Source organism: Pristiophorus japonicus, chromosome 12 (assembly GCF_044704955.1).
Source record: "Pristiophorus japonicus isolate sPriJap1 chromosome 12, sPriJap1.hap1, whole genome shotgun sequence".
Classification (NCBI taxonomy): domain Eukaryota; kingdom Metazoa; phylum Chordata; class Chondrichthyes; family Pristiophoridae; genus Pristiophorus; species Pristiophorus japonicus.
In genome coordinates this window covers 205,224,031-205,246,797 of record NC_091988.1, presented here as the reverse complement: position 1 = coordinate 205,246,797, position 22,767 = coordinate 205,224,031, and the positions used below count along the sequence as shown (strand labels likewise).

General features: G+C 44.9%; 1 protein-coding gene across 4 annotated transcripts in view; it reads right to left on the bottom strand.

Annotated features, from left to right (window-relative positions):
• The window catches only part of ralgapb (Ral GTPase activating protein non-catalytic subunit beta), a 140,631-nt gene that overhangs the window by 95,344 nt on the left and 22,520 nt on the right, over positions 1 to 22,767 (bottom strand). For all 4 annotated transcript variants that reach the window (XM_070896492.1, XM_070896493.1, XM_070896494.1 and 1 more), the window contains exons 2-5: positions 19,212 to 19,439; positions 13,529 to 13,731; positions 4,395 to 4,558; positions 673 to 859 (exon numbers count right to left, since the gene is read on the bottom strand). In XM_070896492.1, coding sequence (XP_070752593.1) covers positions 673 to 859; positions 4,395 to 4,558; positions 13,529 to 13,731; positions 19,212 to 19,397 — 740 coding nt within the window. In that variant the 5' untranslated portion in view covers positions 19,398 to 19,439. The remainder of the gene's footprint in view (positions 1 to 672; positions 860 to 4,394; positions 4,559 to 13,528; positions 13,732 to 19,211; positions 19,440 to 22,767) is intronic.

Sequence of the window (22,767 nt, the reverse complement as noted above, 5' to 3'; positions counted from 1 at the left end):
CAAGAGATATGGAGATCAGGTAGGAAAGTAGAGTTGAGGTAGATGATCACCCACAATCTTATTAAGTGGCGGAGCAGGCTCGAGGGGCCGTACGGTCTATTCCTGTTCCTATTTCTTATGTAGCACCCTCGCCTAAGTCAGAGGTTGTGAGTTCAAGTTCTATTCCAGAGACTCGAGCACAAAATCTAGGCCGACACTCTGGTGCCGTACTGATGGACTGCTGCCCTCAGAGATGCCTCTTTCGCCCCGTTTGCCCTCTCGGCATTATTCAAAGAAAAGCAGAGGAGTTCTCGATGTCCTGGCCAACATTTATCCCTCAACCAATATCACAAAAATATCTGGCCATTTATCTCATAGCTGTTTGTGGGATCTTGCTGTGTGCAAATAGACTGCTGTGTTTCATATGTTATAACAGTGTCTACGCTTCAAAAAGTACTTCACTGGTTGTAAAGCGCTTTGGGACGTTCTGAGGTCGTGAAAGGTGCTATTGAAATACAAGGTCTTTCTTTTTTCCTTTACTTCAATGGCACCATATAAATGCAAGTTATTTTTGCAGTTTGTTCACTCATTTTGAAAAGCACATGGACATGAACATTACAGCTTATTAAATGTCAAGCTTTGGGGCAAATTGATTTTGCAGTTCATGGCATTAGTGTGTGTGGAGATACTAACCTAGAGGTCAGTGCGCAGATGACCTTGCTCCACTGCTCCACCACAGCTGGGTGATGCCTCCAGTTGGCCAACATTTCTCGAGCTGTTTTCCAGTACGGTGGTGTTGGGAAACACCGTGTACAAGCCAGGAACCAGACTTCAAAGAGTACACCAATCAACTTATCAGCAAGATTTTCTGCTAGTCCTCCTAAAGAAAAGCAAATTAATGAAAGCCACAATACATTTTCCTTATTGGATATATACTTGAAAAGGAAATATTTGCAGGGCTATGGGGAAGGAGCGAGGGAGTGGGACTAACTGGATCACTCTTTCAAAGACAGCACAGGCACCATGGGCTGAATGGCCACCTTCTGTGCTGTAAGATTCGATGATTAACGACTACAAAGCTAGAAAGTACCCCAATTACAGTCACTGTTTAAAAAAATGTACACCTGTTTCTGAGAGAAAATGCAGCACACAATGGTTTTGTGATAACCTGTAACATGAAATTAAGGTTTCAGTGTCGAGACTACCCAGTGCTTAAATTCCAGCTTCTCGGTGCCAATATTATACATCCTGCATATTCTGGGTTATTAACCAGTCTATCACCAGCATTAGAAAGTCAGTAAAGGAACCGTTTTAAACGTTCATATACAATAGCTGATCTGATCTATCACGATCAATCACTGCTCAGACCACTCCAAGCCTGAAAATCAGATTTCTTCGGTAAGGATGGGGTAATCAAACTAATATTGCTGTCTCCATTTGAACTTTAGGGGTAACATTTGAGATCAGATGGAATGGAGGGAATTGTGCACAGGATAATGGGAATATAGTAACATGGGAACAGGCATACGCATTCAGTCTGTCCCACCATTCTTTCAAATAACACATGATTTGTACCTCAACTCCATTTCCCTGCCTTTGTTCCATATCACTCAATACCTTTACCTAACAAAAATCGATCAATCTCAGTCTTGAAAATTTCAGTTGACCCCCAGCATCCACAGCCTTATGGGGAGCAAGTTCCAGATCTCCACTCCCCTTTGTGTGAAAAAAGTGCTTCCTGATTTCACTCCGAAAGACCCTAAGCTCTAAATGCAATCCTTTCCAATAAAATACTAAGAAAAGTAAAACACACTTTGTTGACTTAACACACAACAGTCATACTGTTTTGGGGTTTTGAGTAATGTTCTGAAAACTCCATCACATGGTTTGAAACTAGGATCAATTGAAAAACCAACCAGTTGACAGGCATGTCCCCAGAATTCCAGATCCCAGATCCCTGCAGACGACCCGTGAGAAGGGTACATTCTACTCGCGCCATACAATACTGGGGTCGATAACAGAACCCCATTGTATACCTTCCTCCAGTCTGATAAGCAACCATTCACCACTATTCTCTGTTTCCCATCACGCAGCCAATTTCGTATCCATGCTGCCACTGTCCCTTTTATTCCATGGACTTCAACTTTGCTGCAAGCCTATTGTGTGGCACTTTACCAAACACCTTTTGGAAATCCATGTACACCACATCAACCGCATTGCCCTCATCAACCCTCTGTTACCTCATCAAAACACTCGATAAAGTTAGCCAAACACGATTTGCTTTTAACAAATCTGTGCTGGTTTTCCTTAATTAATCCACACTTGTCCAAGTGACTGTTAATTTTGTCCCGGATTGTCGTTTCTAAAAGCTTCCCCACTCCCGAGGTTAAACTGACCGGCCTGTAGTTGCTGGGTTTATCTTTGCACCTTTTTTTGAACAAGGGTGTAACATTTGCAATTCTCCAGTCCTCTGGCACCATCCCTATATCCAAGGAGGATTGGAAGATTATGGCCAGTACCTCTGCAATTTACACCTTTATTTCCCTCTCTTTCTCCAGCACTGTAATATTCTCCTTAATCAATACTGCCACCTCACCTCCTCCTTCCCTTCCCTATCTTTCCCGAACATCTTATATCCAGGTATATGTAAAACCTAATCTTGCCCTTTTTTGAGCCAGGTCTCCGTTATCACCACAACATCATATTCTCATGTGGCTATTTGCGTCTGCAGCTCACCAACCTTATTTACCATGCTCCGTGCATTAGTCTGTCCCCACCTAATACCGTTCTATTTCTTACTCTAGTGCTATCTGTCTCTCCCAATCCTTTGTGCACCTGGTTGCTCCTTTCTAATGCTACATCCTGGTGCCCACCCCCTGCCAAATCCTCCTCCTCATCATCATCATCATCATTGGCAGACCCTCAAAGCGAGGATGACTTGTTTCCACACTAAAAAGGGATGAGTTCACAGGTGTTTCAGTGAAGGACCTAATGAAGGGTGGAAGATGCCTGTGCATGGATTTTTTTTAAACGTGTGGTAGCTGTTGCACACCAGCCACCACACGGGCTTGACAGAGCTAGGTCTTGGTCCAGTAGCAAGGGTTGACCAAGACAACTGGAGACCAGTGCTGCTGCACAGACCTAGTGCGCACACATATCGCAGTGTGGGCTGGCCCGTGCTGCCCCAGGGCCCTTGCCTCTCCTGGGCCCCGATCACGTCACTCCACGATCACTCGCCACTCCTGCGCCAACAGCACTAGCAACCACCCCCCCCAACCCCCCACCCTCCACGAGGACATTGGTCCAAGCTCTGTTGAGGTGCAACCCTTTCTGGCCTGTACAGGTCCCACCTCCCCTAGAACCATTCCCACTGTCCCAGGAAACTAAATACCCCCCTCCTGCATCATCTCTCCAGCCACGCATTCATCTGTTCTATCTCCTATTTCTATACTCACTAACATGTGGCACCGGGAGTGATCCAGAGATTACTACCTTTGAGGTCTTGCTTTTTAGTCTCTTTCCTAGCTTGCTCAAATCTGCCTGCAGGACCTCATCCCTCTTTCTACCTATGTCGTTGATAACGATATGGACCTTGCCCTCTGGCTGTTCACCCTCCCCCCTCAGAATGCCCTGCAGCCGCTCAGTGACATCCTTGACCGTGGCACCAGGGAGGCAACATACCATCCTGGAGTCACGTCTGCGGCAGCAGAAACGCCTGTCTGCTCCCCTGACCATCGAGTCTCCTATCGTTATTGCTTTCCCGAACTTCCTCCTCTGCTACCCCACCCCCCAATCCTCATCCCCCCCGTACAGCTGAGCCACCCATGGAGGTAACAAATGTCTTTGTTATTTCCAGACTCAACTATTCCAACGCTCTCCTGGCTGGCCTTTCACCCTCCATAATCTAGAGTTTATCCAAATCTCTGCTGTTCATGTCCTAACCCGCACCATCCCATTCATCCATCACCCCCTCTGCTCGCTGACCTGCATTGGCTCCCAGTCCGGCAACACCTCAATTGTAAAATTCTCATCTCTGTTTTCAAAGCCCTCCATGGCCTCGCCTCTCCCTATCTCTGGAACATCCTCCAGCCCTACAAATTTCCAAGATCACCACGCTCCTCCAATTCTGGCCTTTTGCGCCGCCCTGATTTTCTTCACCCTCCATTGGCGGCTGTGCCTTCAGCTGCCTCGGCCATAAGCTCTGGAATTCCCTCCGTAAACCTCTCCCCTCCATTAAAACACTCCTTAAAACTTACCTCTTTGACCAAGCGGTCACCTGTCCCAGTAGCACGTTATGTGGCTCGGTGTTAAATTGTTGTTTGATAACACTCCTGTGAAGTGCCTTGGGATGTTTTACTATGTTAAAGGTGCTATATAAATGCATATTGTTGTTGGGGTGCTGCCTGTATACTAACCTGGAACTGTCGGAGCTGCCAAAAGAGTGTCATTAATCTGCAGGAGGAAGAGCAATAGTACTTCCCAGGTTTCCCTCGACATGTTGCCAGCTTCGCGTGCTAATTTCTGGACTGCTGCTAGAACCCGCAGGCAGAGTGTGATCTGATTGTGAGCATACTCTGGTCTGAAAGCAAAAGGTTATTTTGTTTAAGGAAAAGAAACATCGTTAGGAACAGCACATTATGAACCAATGGCTACAGTCATTGCTGATTGAATCTTTATCTATTTTCCCACGATTAGGTTCCTTGACCTGTTTCCCTGTACCATGCATTATTACCTGACCAGGGACATGGGCAGTAGAGAGGTAATTCAAGCCTCCAGCAATTCAGCTCTTTAACTGACTGCCAGGAAGCTCACGCGACATCTTATTATGGATGTAATGCTACCAGACCAACCTGCTTAATTTTGTTGCAACAATATAAATGTTGCCAGATTAAACAGGACAGGTGGTACTCAGTAAGATAATGAGACTAAAGGCGGATAAATCCCCTGGATCTGATGGCTTGCATCCTAGGGTCTTAAAATAAGTAGCGGCAGGGATTGTGGATGCATTGATTCTAATTTACCAAAATTCCTTGGATTCTGGGGCGTCCCAGCAGATTGGAAAACTGCAAATTTAACGCTCCTATTTGAAAAAGGAGGCAGACAAAAAGCAGGAAACTATAGACCAGTTAACCTAACATCTGTGGTTGGGAAAATGTTGGAGTCCATTATTAAAGAAGCAGTAGCAGGACATTTGGAAAAGCAAAATTCATTCAGGCAGAGTCAGCATGGATTTATGAAGGAGAAGTCATGTTTGACAAATTTGCTGGAGTTCTTTGAGGATGTACCAAAGCCAAAGGGGTATGTGATTGGCTGGTGATTGGTGAGTAGTTTTTCTTTCTTCTCTTTAACAGTGAGTAAACTTTAACATTATTGTTGCCTATCTAAAGGTTAAGTCAATACGGTGGAGGAGGATTTTCTGGAGTGCATAAGGGATGGTTTTTTAGACCAATATGTCGAGGAACCAACTAGGGGGGAGGCCATCTTAGACTGGGTGTTATGTAATGAGAAAGGATTAATTAGCAATCTCGTTGTGCGAGGCCCCTTGGGGAAGAGTGACCATAATATGGTGGAATTCTGCATTAGGATGGAGAATGAAACAGTTAATTCAGAGACCATGGTCCAGAACTTAAAGAAGGCTAACTTTGAAGGTATGAGGCGTGAATTGGCTGAGATGGATTGGCGAATGATACTTAAGGGGTTGACTGTGGATGGGCAATGGCAGACATTTAGAGACCGCATGGATGAACTACAACAATTGTACATTCCTGTCTGGCATAGAAATAAAAAAGGGAAGGTGGCTCAACCGTGGCTATCAAGGGAAATCAGGGATAGTATTAAAGCCAAGGAAGTGGCATACAAATTGGCCAGAAATAGCAGCGAACCTGGGGACTGGGAGAAATTTAGAACTCAGCAGAGGAGGACAAAGGGTTTGATTAGGGCAGGGAAAATGGAGTACGAGAAGAAGCTTGCAGGGAACATTAAGACGGATTGCAAAAGTTTCTATAGATATGTAAAGAGAAAAAGGTTAGTAAAGACAAATGTAGGTCCCCTGCAGTCAGAATCAGGGGAAGTCATAACGGGGAACAAAGAAATGGCGGACCTATTGAACAAGTACTTTGGTTCGGTATTCACGAAGGAGGACACGAACAACCTTCCGGTTATAAAAGGGGTCGGGGGGTCGAGTAATGAGGAGGAACTGAGGGAAATCCTTATTAGCCGGGAAATTGTGTTGGGGAAATTGATGGGATTGAAGGCCGATAAATCCCCAGGGCCTGATGGACTGCATCCCAGAGTACTTAAGGAGGTGGCCTTGGAAATAGTGGATGCGTTGACAGTCATTTTCCAACATTCCATTGACTCTGGATCAGTTCCTATGGAGTGGAGGGTAGCCAATGTAACCCCACTTTTTAAAAAAGGAGGGAGAGAGAAAACAGGGAATTATAGACCGGTCAGCCTGACATCGGTAGTGGGTAAAATGATGGAATCAATTATTAAGGATGTCATAGCAGTGCATTTGGAAAGAGGTGACATGATAGGTCCAAGTCAGCATGGATTTGTGAAAGGGAAATCATGCTTGACAAATCTTCTGGAATTTTTTGAGGATGTTTCCAGTAGAGTGGATAAGGGAGAACCAGTTGATGTGGTATATTTGGACTTTCAGAAGGCGTTCGACAAGGTCCCACACAAGAGATTGATGTGCAAAGTTAGAGCACATGGGATTGGGGGTAGTGTACTGACATGGATTGAGAACTGGTTGTCAGACAGGAAGCAAAGAGTAGGAGTAAATGGGTACTTTTCAGAATGGCAGGCAGTGACTAGTGGGGTACCGCAAGGTTCTGTGCTGGGGCCCCAGCTGTTTACACTGTACATTAATGATTTAGATGAGGGGATTAAATGTAGTATCTCCAAATTTGCGGATGACACTAAGTTGGGTGGCAGTGTGAGCTGCGAGGAGGATGCTGTGAGGCTGCAGAGCGACTTGGATAGGTTAGGTGAGTGGGCAAATGCATGGCAGATGAAGTATAATGTGGATAAATGTGAGGTTATCCACTTTGGTGGTAAAAACAGAGAGACAGACTATTATCTGAATGGTGACAGATTAGGAAAAGGGGAGGTGCAAAGAGACCTGGGTGTCATGGTACATCAGTCATTGAAGGTTGGCATGCAGGTGCAGCAGGCGGTTAAGAAAGCAAATGGCATGTTGGCCTTCATAGCAAGGGGATTTGAGTACAGGGGCAGGGAGGTGTTGCTACAGTTGTACAGGGCATTGGTGAGGCCACATCTGGAGTATTGTGTACAGTTTTGGTCTCCTAACCTGAGGAAGGACATTCTTGCTATTGAGGGAGTGCAGCGAAGGTTCACCAGACTGATTCCCGGGATGGCGGGACTGACCTATCAAGAAAGACTGGATCAACTGGGCTTGTATTCACTGGAGTTCAGAAGAATGAGAGGGGACCTCATAGAAACATATAAAATTCTGACGGGGTTAGACAGGTTAGATGCAGGAAGAATGTTCCCAATGTTGGGGAAGTCCAGAACCAGGGGTCACAGTCTAAGGATAAGGGGTAAGCCATTTAGGACCGAGATGCGGAGGAACTTCTTCACCCAGAGAGTGGTGAACCTGTGGAATTCTCTACCACAGAAAGTTGTTGAGGCCAATTCACTAAATATATTCAAAAAGGAGTTAGATGAGGTCCTTACTGCTAGGGGGATCAAGGGGTATGGCGAGAAAGCAGGAATGGGGTACTGAAGTTGAATGTTCAGCCATGAACTCATTGAATGGCGGTGCAGGCTAGAAGGGCCGAATGGCCTTCTCCTGCACCTATTTTCTATGTTTCTATGTTTCTATGTTTCTATGTTTCTAAGTCATGGCAGAAGAGCTCGGTCGCGTGTTATGCTCCTCCTGTACCATGTGGGAACTCAGGGATGACGCCAGTGTCCCTGACGACTACATGTGCGGGAAGTGTATCCACCTCCAGCTCCTGACGGACCGCGCTGCGGAGTTGGAGCTGAAGGTGGATTCACTCTGGAGCATCCACGATGCTGAGAATGACGTGAGTAGCACGTGTAGCGAGTTGGTCATACCACAGAAGAAGGGTCCACAGCCAGATAGGGAATGGAAGACCAGCAGGAAGAGCAGTGCAAAGAAGGTAGTGCAAGGGTCCCCTGTAGTCATCCCCCTGCAAAACAGATACACTGCTTTGAGTACTGTTGAGGGAGATGACTCATCAGGAGGGCATCAGCAGCCAAGTTCATGGCACCGTGGCTGGCTCTGTTGCACAGGAGGGCAGGAAAAAGAGTGGGAGAGCGATAGTGATAGGGGATGCAATTGTTAGGGGAATAGATAGGCGTTTCTGCGGCCGCAACCGAGACTCCAGGATAGTATGTTGCCTCCCTGGTGCAAAGGTCGAGGATGTCTCGGAGCGAGTGCAGGACATTCTAAAAAGGGAGGGAGAACAGCCAGTTGTCGTGGTGCACATTGGTACCAACGACATAGGTAAAAAAAGGGATGAGGTCCTACGAAACGAATTTAAGGAGCTAGGAGCTAAATTAAAAAGTAGGACCTCAAAAGTAGTAATCTCGGAATTGCTACCAGTACCACGTGCTAGTCAGAGTAGGAATCGCAGGATAGCGCAGATGAATACGTGGCTTGAGCAGTGGTGCAGCAGGGAGGGATTCAAATTCCTGGGGCATTGAAACCGGTTCTGGGGGAGGTGGGACCAGTACAAACCGGACGGTCTGCACCTGGGCAGGACTGGAACCAATGTCCTAGGGGGAGTGTTTGCTAGTGCTGTTGGGGAGGGGTTAAACTAATATGGCAGGGGAATGGGAACCAATGGAGGGAGACAGAGGGAAACAAAAAAGAGACAAAAGCAAAAAACAGAAAGGAGATGAGAAAAAGTGGAGGGCAGAGAAACGCAAGACAAACAACAAAAAGGGCCACTGTACAGGAAAATTCTAAAAGGACAAAGGGTGTTAAAAAAACAAGCCTGAAGGCTTTGTGTCTTAATGCAAGGAGTATCCGTAATAAGGTGGATGAATTAACTGTGCAAATAGATGTTAACAAATATGATGTGATTGGGATTACGGAGACGTGGCTCCAGGATGATCAGGGCTGGGAACTCAACATCCAGGGGTATTCAACAGTCAGGAAGGATAGAATAAAAGGAAAAGGAGGTGGGGTAGCATTGCTGGTTAAAGAGGAGATTAATGCAATAGTTAGGAATGACATTAGCTTGAATGATGTGGAATCTATATGGGTAGAGCTGCAGAACACCAAAGGGCAAAAAACGTTAGTGGGAGTTGTGTACAAACCTCCAAACAATAGTAGTGATGTTGGGGAGGGCATCAAACAAGAAATTATGGGTGCATGCAATAAGGGTGCAGCAGTTATAATGGGTGACTTTAATATGCACATAGATTGGGCTAATTAAACTGGAAGCAATACGGTGGAGGAAGATTTCCTGGAGTGCATAAGGGATGGTTTTCTAGACCAATATGTCGAGGAACCAACGAGGGGAGAGGCCATCTTAGACTGGGTGTTGTGTAATGAGAGAGGATTAATTAGCAATCTCATTGTGCGAGGCCCCTTGGGGAAGAGTGACCATAATATGGTGGAATTCTGCATTAGGATGGAGAATGAAACAGTTAATTCAGAGACCATGGTCCAGAACTTAAAGAAGGGTAACTTTGAAGGTATGAGGCGTGAATTGGCTAGGATTGATTGGCGAATGATACTTGAGGGGTTGACTGTGGATGGGCAATGGCAGACATTTAGAGACCGCATGGATGAACTACAATTGTACATTCCTGTCTGGCATAAAATTAAAAAAGCGAAGGTGGCTCAACCGTGGCTATCAAGGGAAATCAGGGATAGTATTAAAGCCAAGGAAGTGGCATACAAATTCGCCAGAAATAGCAGTGAACCTGGAGACTGGGAGAAATTTAGAACTCAGCAGAGGAGGACAAAGGGTTTGATTAGGGCAGGGAAAATGGAGTACGAGAAGAAGCTTGCAGGGAACATTAAGACGGATTGCAAAAGTTTCTATAGATATGTAAAGAGAAAAAGGTTAGTAAAGACAAATGTAGGTCCCCTGCAGTCAGAATCAGGGGAAGTCATAACGGGGAACAAAGAAATGGCGGACCAATTGAACAAGTACTTTGGTTCAGTATTCACTAAGGAGGACACTAACAACATTCCGGATATAAGAAGGGTCAGAGGGTCTAGTAAGGAGGAGGAACTGAGGGAAATCCTTATTAGTCGGGAAATTGTGTTGGGGAAATTGATGGGATTGAAGGCCGATAAATCTCCAGGGTCTGATGGACTGCATCCCAGAGTACTTAAGGAGGTGGCCTTGGAAATAGCGGATGCATTGACAGTCATTTTCCAACATTCCATTGACTCTGGATCAGTTCCTATCGAGTGGAGGGTAGCCAATGTAACCCCACTTTTTAAAAAAAAGGAGGGAGAGAAAACAGGGAATTATAGACCGGTCAGCCTGACATCGGTAGTGGGTAAGATGATGGAATCAATTATTAAGGATGTCATAGCAGCGCATTTGGAAAGAGGTGACATGATAGGTCCAAGTCAGCATGGATTTGTGAAAGGGAAATCATGCTTGACAAATCTTCTGGAATTTTTTGAGGATGTTTCCAGTAGAGTGGACAAGGGAGAACCATTTGATGTGGTATATTTGGACTTTCAGAAGGCTTTCGACAAGGTTCCACACAAGAGATTAATGTGCAAAGTTAAAGCACATGGGATTGGGGGTAGTGTGCTGACATGGATTGAGAAATGGTTGTCAGACAGGAAGCAAAGAGTAGGAATAAATGGGTACTTTTCAGAATGGCAGGCGGTGAGTAGTGGGGTACCGCAAGGTTCTGTGCTGGGGCCCCAGCTGTTTACACTGTATATTAATGATTTAGACGAGGGAATTAAATGTAGCATCTCCAAATTTGCAGATGACACTAAGTTAGGTGGCAGTCTGAGCTGCGAGGAGGATGCTATGAGGCTGCAGAGCGACTTGGATAGGTTAGGTGAGTGGGCAAATGCATGGCAGATGAAGTATAATGTGGATAAATGTGAGGTTGTCCACTTTGGTGGTAAAAACAGAGACACAGACTATTATCTGAATGGTGACAGATTAGGAAAAGGGGAGGTGCAACGAGACCTGGGTGTCATGGTACATCAGTCATTGAAGGTTGGCATGCAGGTACAGCAGGCGGTTAAGAAAGCAAATGGCATGTTGGCCTTCATAGCGAGGGAATTTGAGTACAGGGGCAGGGAGGTGTTGCTACAGTTGTACAGGGCCTTGGTGAGGCCACACCTGGAGTATTGTGTACAGTATTGGTCTCCTAACCTGAGGAAGGACATTCTTGTTATTGAGGGAGTGCAGCGAAGGTTCACCAGACTGATTCCTGGGATGGCGGGACTGACCTATCAAGAAAGACTAAATCAACTGGGCTTGTATTCACTGGAGTTGAGAAGAATGAGAGGGGACCTTATAGAAACGTTTAAAATTCTGATGGGTTTAGACAGGTTAGATGCAGGAAGAATGTTCACAATGTTGGGGAAGTTCAGAACCAGGGGTCACAGTCTAAGGATAAGGGGTAAGCCATTTAGGACCGAGATGGGGAGAAACTTCTTCACCCAGAGATTGGTGAACCTGTGGAATTCTCTACCACAGAAAGTTGTTGAGGCCAATTCACTAAATATATTCAAAACGGAGTTAGATGAAGTCCTTACTACTAGGGGGATCAAGGGGTATGGCAAGAAAGCAAGAATGGGGTACTGAAGTTGCATGTTCAGCCATGAACTCATTGAATGGCGGTGCAGGCTAGAAGGGCCGAATGGCCTACTCCTGCACCTATTTTCTATGTTTCTATGTAACAAACAGGGTTGATAAAGGGGAGCCAGTGGATGTGGTGTATTTGGACTTCCAGAAGGCATTTGGCAAGGTGCCACATAAAAGGTTACTGCACGAGATGAAAGTTCACTGGGTTGGGGTTAATATATTAGCGTGGATAGAGGATTGGCTAACTGACAGAAAACAGAGAGTCGGGATAAATGGTTCATTCTCTGGTTGTCAATCAGTAAGTAGTGGGGTGCCGCAGGGATCAGTGCTGGGCCCCAACTATTTACAATCTATATTAACGACTTGAAAGAAGCAACTGAGTGTAACGTAGCCAAGTTTGCTGACGATATAAAGATGGGAGGAAAAGCAATGTGTGAGCAGGACACACAAAATCTGCAAAAGGACATAGACAGGCTAAGTGAGTGGGCAAAAATTTGGCAGATGGAGTATAATGTTGGAAAGCGTGAGGTTGTGCACGTTGGCAGAAAAAAAATCAAAGAGCAAGTTATCATTTAAATGGAGAAAAATTGCCAAGTGCTGCAGTACAGCGGGACCTGGGGGTACTGGTGCATGAAACACAAAAGGATAGTATGCAGGTACAGCAAGCGATCAGGAAGGTCAATTGAATCTTGGCCTTTATTGCAAAGGGGATGGAGTATAAAAGCAGGGAAGTCTTGCTACAGTTATACAGGGTATTGGTGAGGTCACACCTGGAATACTGCATGCAGTTTTGGTTTACATATTTACGAAAGGATATACTTGCTTTGGAGGAAGTTTAGAGAAGGTTCACTCGGTTGATTCTGGGGATGAGGGGTTTGACTTATGAGGAAAGGTTGAGTAGGTTGGGCCTCTACTCACTGGAATTGAGAAGAATGAGAGGGGATCTTATCGAAACATACAAGATTATGAGGGGGCTTGACAAGATGGATGCAGAGATGATGTTTTCACTGATAGGGGAGACTAGAACTAGAGGGAATAATCTTAGAATAAGGGGCCGCCCATTTAATACTGAGATGAGGAGAAATTTCTTCTCTGAGGGTTGTGGATCTGTGGAATTCACTGCCTTTGAACTGTGGAAGCTGGGACATTGAATAAATTTAAGACAGAGATAGACAGTTTCTTAAACGATAAGGGAATAAGGGGTTATGGGGAGCGGGCAGGGAAGTGAACCTGAGTCCATGATCGGATCAGCCATGATTGTATTAAATGGCGGAGCAGCTCGAGGGACCGTATGGCCTAGTCCTGCTCCTATTTCTTATGTTAGATCATTAAATACCCAATTACAGTAAAGTATGCGCCAAAAGACTAGTCCATCTAGCTCAGCCATCCTTTCGGTCTGCTTCAAGACTCAAACTATGGAATATTTATCCAGTCTCACTTCCTACTTGAGAACCTGCTGATTCAGCTCTTTGCCTTTCCTGAATGCTTTGATGAGTCTGTATTTACTGTGACAGGCGCCAATCTATTCTGTGACTTAATTTCAAAGAATAGCTAAAGGAACTGCAATCTCAATGCACACGACAGTACTTCTGAAAAGGATAAATGGGTGAATTGGTCAACCTTGGCGGGGTGTAAAACAGGCAGTAGGAGAAGAGCACCCGTATAATAGACACCGTTCCGCTGCTGCCCATTTTACACTCCCACCGAAGCACAAAGTCTTTCAAATGAGGTCAGAAAAAGATCTTTACACTTACCGGGGAACAAACAGATTCTGTAGGTGTTTGAGAATAGTTTGCACATATAAATTTGGTTCTTTGCTAATGGGCTGAGGTATAGAGTCACGGCGAGCCACCAAAGCCATGATCCAGTCAGTGTAAACATCTACACACAGTTTCACCGTTTCCCCATCCAAAGGCAGAGTCAGTCCATAACATAGCACCTCCATCGTCCATTTGACCTGTCCAGGGGAATAAAGCACAATATCACTGTTTCTGTTTACAAACATTTTTGCAAGTTACTCAGTTCGAGCCCGACGACTCCATGTGCCCTCATGCCGCTGGGAGTCAGCATGGCCACTCCTGACAACCAAGGACGCACTTCTAGTTCAGCCGCAAGGAAGATGCTAATTCTCCAGCTGTGGTCAGAAACATGCCCCCAGCCAAATGCTGCAATGTTGTGTCAGGGGTCTCCAAAGCTTGAGGGAGAAGCCAAGCACATTCAAACACAATGTGTGACTGACTCAGTTCTGTGCATGACGGATTCTGATTGTAGCTGACAGTTATTTGAATTTATTAAGCACTGATAACTGCTCCTGGTGGTATTTAGTGATCTGTTGAGCTGAGTAGAGTCAAGTTGATTGGAAACTTCAGAAATATAGGTTATGTCAATTTAGCTCCCACTGCTGGAAAGATTGCAAAGGTTAACAAAATAACCCAGCATATAGATGATGCACATTTATCATTTCCTTTTCATTCAAGGAGCTTAATAGCAGAATATCATATATGTGTACGAGCACTGCATGCTTGGAATCAAGACCAAAGTGCGATAGAGGGTGGCGGATAATTGGACTAGGGCACGCAGATCCACTACTTTAATTGTATTGTTTGAAGTCACCAAGATAGTTGACAAGGGAAAGCCGGTAAGCAGCTTTTGATAAGGTAACGCACAAGAAGCTTCGCTACAAGACTGAATGGTCAGGTATTAGTGGCAATCTACCACGCTAGATTGGGAACTGAAAGCCATCAGGCAGAAAGTGGCTGTAGATGGATTTGGATCTGCTTAAAGACCGGTTACCAGTGGTGTCCCGTAGGAATCGGTGTTAAGGCTGTTGCTATTTACTATTTTCATTAATGATCTAGATGTAGGTATTAAGTTTGCAGATGATACTAAGATATGTATGAGAGTCAGAACTGTCATCATCATCATCATAGGCAGTCCCTTGGAGTCGAGGATGACTTGCTTCCACACTAGAAATGAGTTCTCAGGTGACTGAAGAGTCCGATGCGGGAGCAGGTGGGGCAGATGGTGGCTGAAAGAACAGGAGAGGTTGGGGTGCCTGGGTTGCCATGTGCTCCTTCAGCTTGCTCTCGGCGAAGACACTCGAGGTGTTCAACGCCTCCCGGATGCTTTTCCTCCACTTTGGGCAGTCTTGGGCCAGGGATTCCCAGGTGCCGGTGGGGATGTTACATTTTTTCAAGGAGGCTTTGAGGGTGTCCTTGAAGCGTTTCCTCTGCCCACCTGGGGTTCGCTTGCCGTGTCAGAGCTCCGAGTAGAGCGCTTGTTTTAGGAGTTTCGTGTCAGGCATGTGGGCGATGTGGCCCATCCAGCGGAGCTGATCGAGCGTGGTCAGTGCTTCGATGCTGGGAATGTTGGCCTGAGCGAGAACACAGACGTTGGTGCGCCTATCCTGCCAATGGATTTACAGGATCTTGTGGAGGCAGCATTGGTGGTACTTCTCCAGTGTTTTGAGGTGTCTGCTGTACATAGTCCATGTCTCTGAGTCATATAGGAGGGCGGGAATCATCAATGCCCTGTAGACCATGAGCTTAGTGCCAGGTTTGAGGTCCTGGTCTTCAAACACTCTATTCCTCAGGCGACTGAAGGTTGCACTGGCACAGGGAAGGCAGTGTCTGCCCTTGTTGACAGTAGGCTCCCGAGGTATGGAAAATGGTCCATGTTTTTCAAGGCCTCGTTGTGGATTTTGTAGGACTGTAGACGAGGTTAGACTACTGCAAGCAGATGTAGATGCGCTGGAGGATGACCCGTGACTAGGCAATGATAGTGTCGTGCACGTGGGTAGAACTATGCTGAACATGCATTCACCCTTCAGGGAAAAGAACTGTAGCCAGTGTAAAAAGAAAAATATCTGGGCGTTCTAGTGCATAGATCTCTAAAGGTTCATGATCAATGTCGATAAGCAATATCTAGAGAGTTAGGGTGAATTTGCAGGACAATTCACTATAAAACTAAGCATACATACAAGATTCTGAGGGAGATTGACAGGGTAGGTGTTGAGAGATTGGTTGCTCTGGCTGGAGAAATTAGAACTTGGTATCAATCTCAGGATAAAGGGTTGGCCATTTAAGACTGAGATGAGAAGGAATTTCTTCACTCAGACGGGTGTGAATCTTTGGAATTCTCTACCTAAAAGGGCTGTGGATGCTGAGTCGTTGAGTATATTCAAGGCTGAGATTTTTGGACTTTAGGGGAATCAAGGTATATGGAGATCGGTCAGAAAAGTGGAGTTGTGGTTGAAGATTAGCCATGATCTTATTGAATGGCGGGGCAGGCTCGAGGGGCCATATGGCCGACTCCTGTTCCTAATCGTTCTGTTCTTATGTCCTTGTGAAGACCTTGTTTTGGAAAGGGTGCATAGGAGGGCCACAAAATTAAATTACTTTAGTTATCGAGACAGGCTAAAAGAGCTGGGACTTTAGGGAAGTGCAGATTTGACGGTGATTTGATCAAGATTTATATGATGATAAAGGGCTGTGTAGACAAAAGGTTTCAACTAAATAGGTACATAGAAACATAGAAAATAGGTGCAGGAGTAGGCCATTCGGCCCTTCGAGCCTGCACCACCATTCAATATGATCATGGCTTTCCTCATATCACAGTCCTGCCGTCTTGGGGATCAGTCTGGTGAACCTTCGCTGTACTTCCTCAATAGCAAGAATGTCCTTCCTCAGATTAGGAAACCAAAACTACTGTACACAATATTCCAGGTGAGGCCTCATCAAGGCCCTGTACAACTGCAGCAAGACCTCCCTGCTCCTAACTCAAATCCTCTCGCTATGAAGGCCAACATGCCATTTGCCTTCTTCACCGCCGGCTGTACCTGCATGCCAACTTTCAATGACTGATGTACCATGACACCCAGGTCTCATTGCACCGCCCCTTTTCCTAATCTGCCACCATTCAGATAATATTCTGCCTTCCTGTTTATGCCACCAAAGTGGATAACCTCACATTTATCTACATTATACTGCATCTGCCATACATTTGCCCACTCATCTAACCTATCCCAAGTCACCCTGCAGCCTCTTAGCATCCTCCTCACAGCTCACACTGCCACCCAGCTTAGTGTCATGTGAAAACTTGGAGATATTACATTCAATTCCTTTGTCTAAATCATTAATGTATATTGTAAATAGCTGAGGTCCCAGCACTGAGCCTTGCGGTACCCCCCACTAGTTACTGCCTACCATCCTGAAAAGCACCCGTTTATTCCCACTCTTTTGCTTCCTGTCTGCCAAACAGTTCTCTATCCACATCAATACATTACCCCCAATACCATGTGCTTTAATTTTGCACACTAATCTTGTGTGGGGGAACCTTGTCAAAAGCCTTTTGAAAGTCCAAATACACCACACATCCACTGGTTCTCCCTTGTCCACTCTACTAGTTACATCCTCAAAAAATTCTAGAAGATTTGTCAAGCATGATTTCCCTTTCATAAATCCATGCTGAATTGGACCGATCCTGTCACTGCTTTCCAAATGCATTGCTATTACATCTTTAATAATTGATTCCAACATTTTCCCCACCACCAATGTCAGGCTGACCGGTCTATAATTCCCTGTTTTCTCGCTCCCTCCTTTTTTAAAAAGTGGGGCTACATTAGCTACCCTCCAATCCATAGGAACTGATCGAGTCTATAGAATGTTGGAAAATGTCCACCAACTATTTCTAGGGCCACTTCCTTAAGTACCCAGGGATGCAGACTATCAGGCCCTGGGGATTTATCGGCCTTCAATCCCATCAATTTCCCTAACACCAATTACTGACGAATAAGGATTTCCTTCAGTTTCTCCTTCTCGCTAGACCCTCGGTCCCCTAGTATTTCCGGAAGGTTATTTGTGTCTTCCTATGGGGGTGGGGGAGAACCAGGGGTCACAATCTCAAGTTATGTATAGGTAGATGTTGGTAAGTTATCAGACGGAGGTCTTTCTCTCAGAATAATGGACCTGTGGAACATATTGCCTGATCGAACAGTGAACGCGGATTCTCTGAATTCCTTCAAGGGAAAGTTGGACCTGTTTCTGGCTGGGCGGAGATTTCAACTCCTCCTGTCAACTGCATATATCATTTAAAATTAGCTGGGAAATTTGATCAATCATTAGATCATAGATGGACTTCATCATTTTGCGAATTAACGCATCTTCATTTTTGACCTCTTCCAAATGATAGAAATCCATATTTCTATGACCGTTCCCAGGAGTGTTTATGTTTTTAAAATAACCATTTGCCTGTAAGCCCTGCAAGTCTTCCACTGGAATGGACACATGGTGTGCGATAGCAAACTCCGCCCCCACCCCCTCAATGTGCCTGCTCTGTATTCAGATGACTGGGAAACAATCTCTGATCTATTGCTACAATTTTATGACCACATTCCAAAGGGATCTATTGATACCACTGCTTAACCAAGACCATAAAGCAGCCACATGAATAGGATTTCCAAATTGTTCACAAGAGACTAACTGGAATACTTCTAGCAGTAAACACTGACCATTTACAGTGCTCACACCTAGAATTCCCTCCTTTTTAATTCACACATGCTCTCTTTCCCCCCCCCCCCCCCCCCACCAAAATCTGGGGTCAGCAGATTGAGGAGTGCTACAATATTCTTTGTTCAAAATATACAGGCAGATCATATCCTTTGTGTAGTTATTAATAATGTCATTGGTCAAATTTAATGGCAACATGGTTCCTGAAGAGATCACCTTAGTCAGTGCGGCATTAAAGCTGCATTTAATACTATCAAACAAACTGTTTACTTGGATGGAAGATCTTCTGTAATAATGTTACACATCTTCAATTGCCATAGATTTCTCAATCTGTTTTTCTTGAATTAGAATGCACATTATATCTAACCTTCAATGAGTGTACACATAATTCTAGCTGTCATTCTTAAAGCCAAACTGCAGTGCAAGCTGACTGGACTTTACCCTATTGTCTCCTACCTGGAGGTTCTTCCCTCAAGAAAAGGTCCTTGTGTGCTGTACTGGTTACCTTAGAGCACCAGCCCCTACCCTGAGGATCTCCTTGCCATGCCCAACCCTGCCCCTGATCCATGTACGCTGAGATTTCCTGCGTCCCCTTGCATGTGTATACTGTGTTCCTTCCAGACCAGAGTATCCCTTTTCAGCCATTTCCTGCTGCTGCTCACTTTATCCTCTTCATTTCCTTCAGATACGCCCCTTTTCACCTACCGCTTCTCCAATCCTTCTTCCCTACTCCTCAGCCCATCATCACTCTCGCTGGCATCCCAGGGTTGCGTCCCTCTTGATTGAGCAAAGAGGGACGCAACGTACACATTTGCTACCTTTTTAATGTGCATTGTTAGGTTAGGATATTTTAAAATCAGAAGTATTTACTCAAAAACTTCTTATTTGAACCTTAAAGTACAGCACATTGATCAATCTTCAGGTGACTTGCCTCTTTGTCTGTTTTTAGAATGCTTTCATTGCTGGTTGCAGAAGAACTGTTCAGGCCTTGTCCCAGAGGACGTACCACAGCATGAGCCACATCCTTGCCAACATTGTTGGGATAGCTGTGCAGAACACTCATGTGACCTCGGTCGCTCTGGATGACGAGCTGCAGAGACCGCCACTCTGAATACATGGTGCATCAGTAACTACACGACCCACTCACTTCAACATCTGCCTGAAAGAGACGGGAATCAAACACCATCAACACAAGTTTTAAAGAAACATTTAAATCACATCATCCTTTTATCCTACCACCAAAACAAAGCCATATTGAAACTTTAGCATTTTCATGCCCAATATTGCTTCGCCTCAACTAAATACTTTCCACGATTTTTGTGGGTTAAATAGCTGGGACTAGAGCCATGTGGAATACCATTGGAAATATAATGATATGGGAGGTTTATGATTATAATTTGATCTCACTAACATTTTCAAAAACAAAAACTAGGCCTAACAGCTATTCCTGCTGTGATCACAATCCCACCTACCAGCTTTATCACTACCTCCCTCAATTAATTCCCTCCCCAGGATCTCATCGAATTGCCTCTTGAATCCATTTATACTGTCTGCATATCTGCCTCAATGGTAACTTACTCCACAAATGCAATAGTTTTTGCACAAAAAGATTTCCAGCTGACTTCCCTATGCCATAATGTGCAACCAAGCACAATTCAGAACATCATTAAATATTGGGAAGACCAAAGCCATTGTTTTCAGTCCCTTCCACAAACTCCGTTCCCTAGCCACTGACTCCATCCCTCTCCCCAACTTGTTTCTGAGGCTGAACCAGATTGTTCGCAACCTTGGCGTCATACTTGACCCTGAAATGAGCTTCCGACCACATATCCGCGGAATAACTAAAGTCCGCCTATTTCCACCTCCGTAACATCACCCGTCTCCGCCCCTGCCTCAGCTCATCTGCTACTGAAACCCTCATCCATGCCTTTGTTGCCTCTAGACTTGAGTATTCTAATGCACGCCTGACTGGCCTCCCACATTCTACCCTACGTAAATGTGAGGTGATCCAAAACTCAGCTGCCTGTTCTTAACTCGTACCAAGACCTGCTCACTCATCACCCGTGCTCACGGACCTACATTGGCTCCCCATAAAATAATGCCTCGATTTCAAAATTCGCATCCTTGTTTTCAAATCACTCCATGGCCCTTGCCCCTCCTTATCTCTAATCGCCTCCAGCTCCACAACCCCCCCTCCCACCAATGTCTGCACTCCTCTAATTCTGCCCTCTTGAGCATCCCTGATTATAATCGCTCAACCATTGGTGGCCGTGCCTCTTGTTACATAAGTCCTAAGCTTTGAAACTCCGTGTCTAAACCTCTCCACTTCTCTCTCATCCTTTAAGCCGCTCCTTAAAACCTACCTCTTTGGCCAAGCTTTTGGTCACCTAATTTCTTCTTACGTGGCTCGGTGTCAAATTTTTTGTCTCACAACACTCCTGTGAAGAACCTTGGGATATTTCACTATGTTAAAGGCGCTATATAAATACAAGTTGTTGTTGATGTATATGCTTTAAGGATGTGTGGCTGCAGTTTGTTCTGGGGACAGGCATGTTGTCCAGACCAGCCACGTCCTGATATCCTGAAATTCTGCTTTAGTGATATAATGACTGGGACGATGGAAAGTCAGCAAGATTCCCAACTGATGTCAATTAAATGGTAATTCGTCGTGAGTGGGAACTCTACACAAAAATATTTTCTCCGAAACTGTCTATTATTCCAGAGGAAGGAAAATTGAGGGAAAGCACTTTATAATGAAAATATTCCCTCATTTTTAAACATGATAAACTTCCCTTAAATTTGTCACATTCTTGAAAACAAAATTCCTTGCTAGTATCCAGAGCCTTGAAAAGCCTTGATAGTGAATTATAGGGAATGTCCCATACAGTTTTGGATTCACTCAGCTCCAGAAAGTATCAATGTTTTTACACAGTGTAAGATTCCAAAATTCGTGGAAGCCCCCCATGTTTGGACTCACTGAAAAGGAAATTCGATTTGGGCATATTAAACAGAAAGTTTGGGATCCTAAAATGCATATGGAAGAAATCTACGAGTTTTAACCAAGCTTGGGATTTTAAAAGGCATGCTTGGGCCTGTGGGGAAAAACTGCAGACAGAGCGGTGGGATCAACCTTTACCTTTAGAATTTGGATATTGTAGCTAATCAGGGGGAGCTGTTTAACCATAAGTCAGGCTCCCAGAAAACATTAGCATTTAAACAATCGACCACGGAAGGAACATTATCTACCCCACCCACAGGACCCAAATATCACACACATATTCCAACACTTTTTCAACATGCATAGAAATATCTGGCTCAGCCCAGACTTCCCGAAGCCAAAGCAGTGCTATTACAATGGACAAGAGTTCATCAGCTCATAAATAAGGAGTATCGCCATCCCAAAGTCTATCAACGCCAGATTAAAACATTTAATCAAGTTTCAGTTAGCTAGCCCGCCAAAACTTATACAAAGAAGATCACTTAAAATCAATGGGCAGCAAAACTCAAACAAAAGAAACGTTAGATTTGGCGCGAAGATTAAGCAGCCTCTCAGAGTATAATTGAAGGCCTATCATAACAAGAGAACTATTCTGACCATCACAGGAAAAACTTTTCTGACCATCACTTCGGAACAACAAGATCAAGATCGAGAACACACGGCGAGAAAACACAGGAAGAAACATCGTGACATCGGAGAAAAGAACTTCAAAAACCAATCAGTGGAACATCAATACCAACTGACTTGGTAACAGCCATCAACCACCGCGACCGATGAAACCAACCAAGAAAATCAACCAAGAAAACCGGGGTCCACGCAAGTTTTCCACTCTACAATTTGTGCCTAGACTATCCAGCGAGTAAAAAATTACCTAAAGAACTTAAAACCCTATTGCTAACAAAGGAAATTGGGTACTCACCAGAGATAAATCCAAAATGCGTCTAACCGTATCAGCGGACTCACCCCAACTGGCTTCAATACACAGCAGAGGTCTTCTACCATGTCCGGGGTATGGCAAGGCAAACCGGCTATAACCAAAGAACCCCAAAACCGCGAAACAGCCCTAGCTGTCAAAAGGAAAGATCTGGTGAGCATGAAACCCTGGAGCCCTAATGTTTGACCTAGTTAGAGAGTAAGTGGGAGGTGGGAGATATTTCTGTCGTGTTTATTACCTGTAATAAAGTATTCCTCACTGTTTAGAACCTTTTTGTAAGATGTTACAGTTTTATTGGAGTGTATTTTTGTTATTTGCTTTCTTGAATAAAACCCAAACCTTCTTTGTACAAAACAGTTGTCTGCTGCACTTTATCATACCCTGATTAATAAATCCAAGCTCGAGAACCAGGGAGCGGGAGCGACTCACAATCGCTCTGGTCAGGAAGGCAAGCTGACAGACCCACCACCCCCTACAACAGGATATCATCATCATCGGCAGCCCCTCGAATCGAGGATGATTTGCTTCCACGTCAAAAAGTTCACAGGTGTTTCA